Source organism: Squalius cephalus (assembly GCF_949319135.1).
Source record: "Squalius cephalus genome assembly, chromosome: 15".
Lineage (NCBI taxonomy): Eukaryota > Metazoa > Chordata > Actinopteri > Cypriniformes > Leuciscidae > Squalius > Squalius cephalus.
In genome coordinates, this window is record NC_137136.1 from 5479207 (window position 1) to 5488399 (window position 9193).

The 9193-nt window shown below is 36.6% G+C and overlaps 1 protein-coding gene across 1 annotated transcript; it reads left to right on the forward strand.

The window, feature by feature from the left end:
• Positions 1 to 7855: 7855 nt before the first annotated feature.
• On the forward strand, positions 7856 to 8677 carry LOC307173041 (1-phosphatidylinositol phosphodiesterase-like; the record flags this gene model as incomplete). The annotated part of the gene is made up of 1 exon (XM_079895845.1): positions 7856 to 8677. A coding segment is annotated over one exon (822 nt), but the record flags the coding sequence as incomplete, so codon positions are not given.
• Between the last annotated feature and the right edge of the window lie 516 nt (positions 8678 to 9193).

The window sequence follows — 9193 nt, forward strand, 5'->3', positions numbered from 1 at the left end:
GCATGTTCTAGTGGTATGATAAAAGGCTTCTTGTATGTTTGACTTGATTTTGCATGTCATATCTTTGAGAGCAGACGTTTGAAAGTTATGCCTTGAAGAAAACTGCCCCGACGTATAGGCCTACCCTTGAACAAGAAGTTGACAAGAACACTATGCTCGAACACGTCATAAAGCCAATGACATCACACTAACCAACAATCGCTTTTGCTGTACTTTTGCTAAACAACAGAACTCGCTAAAGTGCACACTATTGGGAATCTGTGTTGCAGATTTGGTACATTTGTGAGTCTAGAAACCCATTGCAGCTAAAGGAACAAGTCTCACCATGTAGGCTTATTTCAAATCTGAGAATGATAAAATAATTTTTTGATGATGCTATGTAATTTGTTTTTGTTGCAATTTTTTGTGCAAGACTTTATTTTTGTACAAACCAGATAAAATGTGAGGTATGAACTGAAACTAGTTTGTTGTGCTGTAAGGGCAGAATTTCCTAACACAACTTTTGCCTATACAGCGCATAACAATGAGCAATTTGCAAATGAAATGATTTAATTAGTTAAATATGTAAGTATTACTTCAGCAATTTATTTTTTGTTGAATCCTCTGTTGACCTGTTATGATTAAATATATGAACTGTATTTGAGTTCTACTTGTTGAGTATAAAAAAAGTATAAACGTTTTCAGCAAATGTGTTTTGAGTTGCAAAAATAATAATAATGAAGTAAGTTTTATAATTATGATCTTTACCTTTCTATACCCACACTTTGAATATCAGGTATGGCTATTGCTTGACTCAATTCAAATGTATATAGCACTTTTCACAATTTTGCATGCTTGCAAAGCATAGGCTATACATATAGAACGTAGTTACAAAATTAAAGATATGTGATATGAAATAAAGAAACAATAGTCAGTTTGAAATGGTGAAAAAAAAGTTGTATTACTTTGGTGTATTACATAATACACTCCAATGCATATACTAACACACTTTTCCCATTAATGGTACTTTGACCATTGCACTTTTTTAAAATGTGGTCTGCAGCCCATTGGGCTGTCAAAATATGATGAATTTTTAATCGAATTATTAAAATTATCCTGACCATTCCTCAAAAAATACACAAAAAGTTAACTATCTGTGTTTTAGTGCACAACACAAGAATAACAAAAATGTTATGCCGGTTTATTTTGCTTCTTGTTGCGTTAATGAAAGACCTAAAGGGGAGCAAACATTCTGCTGGCTTTATTTATTCAACAGCTTCAAGTTTAACAGTTTCATGTAACAGTTTCACGTTTATTTTCATGTAATCGCTTACTGCGCCTATATTGAGACTTTTCTCTGCAATTCGCAGTCTTTAAATCCATATGATTTGTGCTGTCATTGATGGAAAATCAGTTTGCTTATAGCAGGACTTGTAACAGTAAAGGAAGAACACAAAGTAGCCTAACCCCAGTTTTGTGTGATGAATGTCTGTAGTGGCGCAACTGATAAATAGATAGCGCTCATGTTGCAGTGAGCTGCGATGATATATTGTTCTTGTAAATACTTTCCAGCATTTCAGTAATAAAAGTGTAGGCTACATCAGTTCGGTGCTCGGCAGTGATCAAAAAGGATTTGAATAGTGAATTTTCAATCTCTTCTTGTAAATTCAGACGGCAATTAAATTACCACACGACCTGTTGGTAATTAGGCTGGTAGGTAACAGTAGGTACTAATTTGGCCGGGGATTTTTACGTGGGTTGAGTGAGAAAAAACACTGATATATTATGGATTCGGGCGGCACTACAATAACCGAATTACCCCTGTAAATGTTTAAAATAGCCTACTATACGTATACACGAGCCCATGACATGAGAAATAATTAGCGTCCGAATAGGACTTAACTGACTGTAGCCTATGCTTTCACTGGCCTTTAAAAGCGCTCTTTAATTAAATTAAATTAATAATATAATAATATAATTAAAAATCTAACAACAATCAGTGTAATGTCAATTTTATTCTTTGCATGAAAACACTTGAATTAGCCTAATTGAACACTCTCTGAGTGTATTAAAACTTCATAATTATATTCGTATAGACCTGCAACAGTGATAAGATAGACCAACCTTCCGAACGTATGACTTACAGAAGGTAGACTATACTCAACTAAGAACGTTTCGGGAAACACGTATTAACGATAAGGTACAGCTTAAGGTGTAAGAACGACGTAGCGTTAAGAAGGTTTCGGGAAACGCAGCCCAAATGTATTCAGGGGCCATTTTATATGCAAATACATATATCAAGCCAATAGCCAATCACATGATATCAATGAGTTCTTAAAGCTCCCACAGAACTCTAGCTGTTCTAGATCTAAAAACGCTGCTGTGATCGGCACTTGTTTCTGGAGGTCCATCAGGAAGTGTGAGGTATTATTTTATCTTTTTCATGAACCAGTAACAATTGTTTAAATAGGTTAAAAACATTTAAAGCCATAACAAATATTGAAATAACTTAAATGTAATAAGTTTTTATTTTATCTGTCAAAAAAAAATTATATTTGTAAAAAATAAAAATGCATTTCTTTTTTTATTGTTTTATTCTGTGTTAAACTTAGACAATGAAGAAGATGGGAATTCCTGGGAAAATTCTGTGCATCCTAATGCTGCTGTGAGTATGAAATCACAATTTAAACGTATTTTATTTTATTTGTATTTGCCAAAATGGGTGGGTTATTAGGCTTATGGACAGTTAAAGAGAAAATCATGATCATCAAATGACTGATTAATGAAATGAATATAAATCTATAGGTCTCATCTCTCCTTGTTTTCAGAATCTTGTGCATTTACCCTTATTTCTTACATTGTTTTCATTTTTTTTTTTTTCTTTGATATAAATCTTTTGTGGAAAAAAGTGAAAGTACAAAGGATTGTACTGATATTTTTGGACTTCCTGACCCATACAGTAAAGCTAAAACATTTTTGTTTATCTCAATTCTGTTATTTCCAGTTGCATTTACATTTATTTGGAAGACACTTTTCCAAAGCAACTCACAGTGCATTAAAGCCAACATTTTAACAGTGCATGCATGCATTCCCTGTAAATTGAATGCATAATATTGCTGTTGCGAGCACCGACCGACTAAATCCCGCAGACTCTGATGAGTTTCAGCGTAAACTAACATGATGGAGCTGATTATCTAACATGCAGTTCCTAAAGTGGGAAAATAAGTGCCAGTACTCCCGGGGTCCGGGGGAGGAATAGGGGTGGGGGGTTGAAGTTTGAAACATTTAGCAGGGTTCCATATGCTCCCTCGTGAGGTTTGTTTGTTTGTTTGTTTGTTTGTTTTGCAAATTTAGTTAAGTTAAAGTAATAAAAATTACTTGTTTACAAAGTGGGTTACTCAAACTAACTTTACTTAATTTCTTATGGCTAATTTTTCTTTTTCTGTCATCTCTTGAAAATATCTGAAAGCCAGGTTTTTCCCATAATATCTGTCATGAAAACATTTTAAAAATAAAGGGAAAACCAGTTGTTTGTAATTGTTTAACTATAGCATTTGTTACAGTGTTCGCTGAGGTGGAGCTGCGATGAAATATTGTTCTTGTAAATACTTTCCAGCATTTCAGTAATAAAAGTGTATAGGCTACATCTTACGTACGGTGCTCGGCAGTGATCAAAAAGGATTTAAACAGTGAATTTGCAATCTCTTCTTGTAAATTCAGAGATGTGGATTCAGACGGCAATTAAATTACCACACGACCTGTTTGTCAAAAAAAACAGTAATTTGGCCGGGGATTTTTACGTGGGTTGAGTGAGAAAAAACACTGATATTATGGATTCAGGCGGCACTAAAATAACCGAATTACTCCTGTAAATGTTTAAAATACTATATATGTATAGGAGCCCATGACATGAGAAACAATTAGCGTCCGAATAGGACTTAAAGGGTTAGTCCACCCAAAAATGAAAATTCTAATTACTCACCCTCATGTTGTTCCAACCCCGTAAGACCTTCGTTCATCTTCAGAACACAAATTAAGATATTTTTGATTAAATCTGAGAGCTGGATCACTCCTCCATAGGCTTCTATGGGATCGAAACTTGCTGGCCCAGAAAATGTATTAAAGACATCGTTAATATAGTCCAAGTGACTACAGTGGCTCAATCTTAAGTTTATCAAGCGACGAGAATATTTTTTGTGTGCAAAAAACGAACAAAAATAGCGACTTTATTCCACTATTCATTTCCATCTCTCTGGGCCTCGAGTGAGTTCACGTAGTAAAACAGCGCAGCGCTTCTGTGTTGTACATCACACGCATCACACACACATGACCAGCGTCGGCCAATAGTGAGCCTACGTGTGACGTACAACACAGAAGCGCTTTAAAAAAAAAAAAAAACAGAGTCAGGACGTTGTACATAAGGAGAAGAACTCACAAGGCACAGGCTGTAACACATGGTTGGATAACAGACCAGCCGGCCTGATTTGTAACTCAGCTGCCGATTTTGCATGTCCACACCTAGCTGATCACTTTTTTATAATACCAAACGCTCAGGGGGCGTGGTTAGGGCTTTCTCACAGGGCCAGCAAATTCCAATCCCTTAGAAGCCTAAGGAGGAGTGATCCAGCTCTCAGATTTAATCAAAAATATCTTAATTTGTGTTCCGAAGATGAACGAAGGTCTTACGGGGTTGGAACAACATGAGGGTGAGTAATTACTGACAGAATTTTCATTTTTGGGTGAACTAACCCTTTAACTGACTGTAGCCTATGCTTTCACTGGCCTTTAAAAGCGCTCTTTAATTAAATTAAATTAATAATATAATAGGCTAATATAATTAAAAATCTAACAACACTGCGTCTCAATTCACCTACTGTACTTATACTACGCCCTAAAATTAGCCTATATATAGTGATGGGCAAATGAAGCTTTGCTTAAAGGGATAGTTCACCCAAAAATTAAAATGCTGTCATCATTTACTCACCCTCATGTTGTTCCAAACCTGTATGATCTCCTTTCTTCTGCTGAACACAAAAGAAGATATTTTAAAGAAGGTTGGTAATTAAACAGTTGCTGGTCCCCACTGACTTCCATATACTATAATACTAAACCTACTAAACCTACTAAACCTATAATACCTACTATTCCTACTAAATATAATAGATATATCATGCTTATTTAAATGATGTATACAGTTGTACATAATAATACATAATGTTCCATTTGAACTAAGATTACAATTTTAACACATAATGAAAATGTGCATGCATTTCAGATGAATTTACAGGTTTCATTATTCATACTACTGTATGTTTAAATATGACTCAGTAAAGCCCTGCCATTCGGTTCTATTTATTTAATGAATCATAATGCGATCGTATTATTAAACATGCTATTATTATGTGTGAGACATCAACCACTGCTCGATGACCATGATGTTTGTAAAACTGTAGGTAACAACTGGTAAAATGTACATTTAGGTCATAAAAACCGTAATATTTTCTTCTCAGCCATGTCAACAATTATCCGTGAGTGAAATCTCCTCCCATCCGTCGTCTGATTGGCCTTTCGCAAGGATTCCTGGGTAGTTAAAGTGTGTGGAGCCTGCTTCTATGCGGGTGACACTGCAGGTTTTGATGCCCAATTCTGATTTGTTGCCTATTTTGACTGTCCATTTACACGTTCTTTCAATTGTGACCTATATCCGATTCATGTGTTTACACTTGACATACTATCAGAAACAACACGCATGCTTAAAGGAGGTTCTTGCACAGATGGACGAACACGAAATATGCTTGATGCTAGCTTTGCGATATAGCCTATGCGAAGTTCGTCAAACATTACAGAACGTCAAACGTTATAGAACACATAAAAAAAATCGGAATTGAATCACATTTCACTGACAGTGTAAACAAGGCCCTGTTGTCATGAAGCTGAAAAGACGGTGTTTTATCGTGAGATCCCCCTATGGGCGGGTTGAAAACATGCAGATCTCCTACTACTGACTGTAGTCTCTCGCCTCTGGCCAAAAAAGCCTCTGATGTCGCAAAATGACGATTTTTGCGTCATCTGAGGTGTTTTTCCAGACACAAAATACAGAAATCTCTCTTCTCAGGGGGACATGAGGGAGGGAAGCACGGCCATTCGAAAATACTACCGGGTTTCTACTGATACAAAGCTTAATGCGATACTTAACCGATTAGGGTGAAGTATCGCTTCAACTTTTTTCCTTTTTCCTCCCTTCTAAATATCCTCTTTCCATCTATAGAATTTATGAAAAATAACAACCTATACATTTAAAAACTGTTCAAAATGCCACAGTTGTAAAATCTTTGCTGAAAAAAAATTCCCTTAACAGATTATCTATTATAAATTCTACAAGTTAGTCAAAATTTACCACAATAAATACAATAGAACATGATAAATTCTAAAAGTGGTCATGAGTAGTAGGCTTTAAAAAGCTTTCTATGTTGGTGGAGGATTGTTTTCCTCTCATTTTATCAGTCTTTTAAGTTTATGTGACTGTTTTAAGATATTGACTTGTGGTGAAGTGGTATTGAAGTGGTATAGGCCTACACTTTATCTTCAGCTTTGCGATAGGAACGTCTCGTGCAAATCTTATCACACTTTTGGAGCGCACTGGCAAACGGCAACTCATTCTCACTCCCAAGGCGTCAAAACGAGAGTTACATATGTAACTATGGCTCTTTGAGTTCTGGATGACCGCCAGAGGCAATGCTTCCCACTGAATATTATCTCTCTTGCTCATGCACAGGTCGAGTCTAATAACAACAAAGTCATCACATGACCAGGTACGTCATGGGGATCCCCTCTATTTAAACCCATGACATCCTGCAAACTGTCTCTATAGAATCTTCTTGCGAGACTCCGAGTGACAGGGTGCTCTGGCGGTCATCCAGAACTCATAGAACTGTAGTTACAAATGTAACTCTCGTTCTATTTCGTTCTAACTGACTGTCAGAGGCAGAGCTTCCCACTGGATGGGTCATAACAACAAGGTCACGAGGAGGCTACTCCTAACCTTAAGCCGAAGTTGAGGGTCCCAACAGAACTGCCGCTTCCATAGCACCAGGGGCTGCCACATTAACACATTAACTTAACATTAACTGTAGTACCTGGAAAAGGTGTCTGTGGATGACCAATTAGCCACTGCAGAAATGTCCATTAGAGGGACACCTTTTAATGCTGCCCAAGATGTTGAGATACTTCTCGTCAACAACACCTGTAATGCGTACCGGTGTGTAACGGCCCGAGCACCGATAACGTAATCATTATAAATATGTTCAAAAGACAATATACATATATGGTAAATGGACTGCATTTATATAGTGCTTTCACAGACCTAAGGCCACCAAAGCGCTTTACATATAGCTCGCCAGCTCGTCGGGAGCAGCTGGGGTTACGTGCACATGGACACCTCGACACTTGGTCAGGTTTCCAACCTTCCGGTTTGTAGACAACCTACATGAACCACTGAGCCACTGAGCCACTGCCGCCCCAGTGTATATATCACAATCCAATTTTGATTTTTCCAATTTACCAATTTTGAGAATGTTTTGATTAAAAAATAATATTAATAAAATAATAATAAATAAATAAAAACCTGATATCAGTCAAACAGCGCTATTGTGGCTGCGGTGTCACGTGACACGATTGAAGTGTCTCTGTGGAAATAGTAAACATTCTGAAATAATGTTTGCCTTAAAAACATACGCAGCGGATCTATGAATAATGAATAATAAATCTCCATCTAAATAAATCTTAATCTCCAACAACAAGTCTGTATGTATGTATTATGATTTGAGCTGACTTTTATGTCAAGTATTGTTGACATGATGTTCTGATTTTTTTCCACAGACTGCACAAGAGTAGTCAACAAGAAGTGTTTAATGATGGGAAAACACTCAATCTCCCTGCAAATTATAAAATTGGCTGGATGGAAACTCTGGATAATGAAAAGTTAATTTCTACCCTCACTATTCCTGGTACCCATGACTCCTTGGCTCTTCATGGAGGAGTAGCAGCAGAATGTCAGGCATGGTCACTAAAGGACCAGCTAAAAGCCGGGATACGCTACTTCGACCTCAGAGTGTCTGGGGACAATCTGAAAGTTGTGCATGGACCGATTTCCCAACATACAACATTCAACAATGTTTTAAATGAAATAAATGATTTTTTATCTATATACCAAACTGAGACAGTGCTGGTTAGAGTTAAGCACGATAATTTTCCGGATCATGTTATATCCCAACTTGAACAGGATACTAAAAGTTGGGTTAAAAACAAAATACCAAGCATGAAAGAAGTAAGAGGGAAAATAGTTTTCATTCAGAAAAACAGCTTTCATCTGGGTCTTCCTCTACATGAAACTGATGTAAAAGGTGACTATAAAGTAAAACATATTGAGAATAAGAAAGATAAAATTATTGCCCATCTGAATGAGGCTTTAGAAGTATGTAAAGTTAATACTGCTGTTTTGAACTATTCAAGCGGCACAGGCTGGCCTGTAGGTCACCCAGAGAAAACCCCCAAAAATGTGGCAAGAAAAATCAACCCGTGGCTATATAATAATCTCAAAGGCGCTTTTGAACAGAATTTCAAGGGTTGTTTTGGAATTATAGCCATGGACTTCCCAGGCTTTGATTTGATACAAATGGTCATCAATTTTAATAAGTAGGTATTTAAGTCTGTCATTTTTACACTACAGTAGCCTACATTTGGTAATTTAGCATATAATAGTGGGACAGAAGTGTATATTCTGTTGTCAAAGACAAAGCATTGTAATAACTGCCTTGTTGTCTGACTATATTTTCTGATCTTTTTTTCTTGTTGGGGAGCTTTTTTCTTTTAACTTTTAATCCATGTCTTGACAAAGCAGCTCAGCTGAATAAAATTGAAAAATATAGCCTTTTCTGCATAACTGATTTTTTGAGTCATGTGAAAACATTATCCTTTCCAAGGTCAGCCATGTTGCCTGTCCATCATTTTAATATTAAGAGGAGTACTTCAATTCCGACGCATAAGTTGTGATTTATAAAAAACAAACTTGACGAGAACTGCACGCAAACTCTGACCCATGCGTACAAACATTTTGGAGACGGAGCATTTTGGCGACACCGATGGTGAGCTGAGGGACTGACGGCAGATGAAGGAAAACCACTGTAGTGAAGATAATGGGTAGGCTAGATGCTCA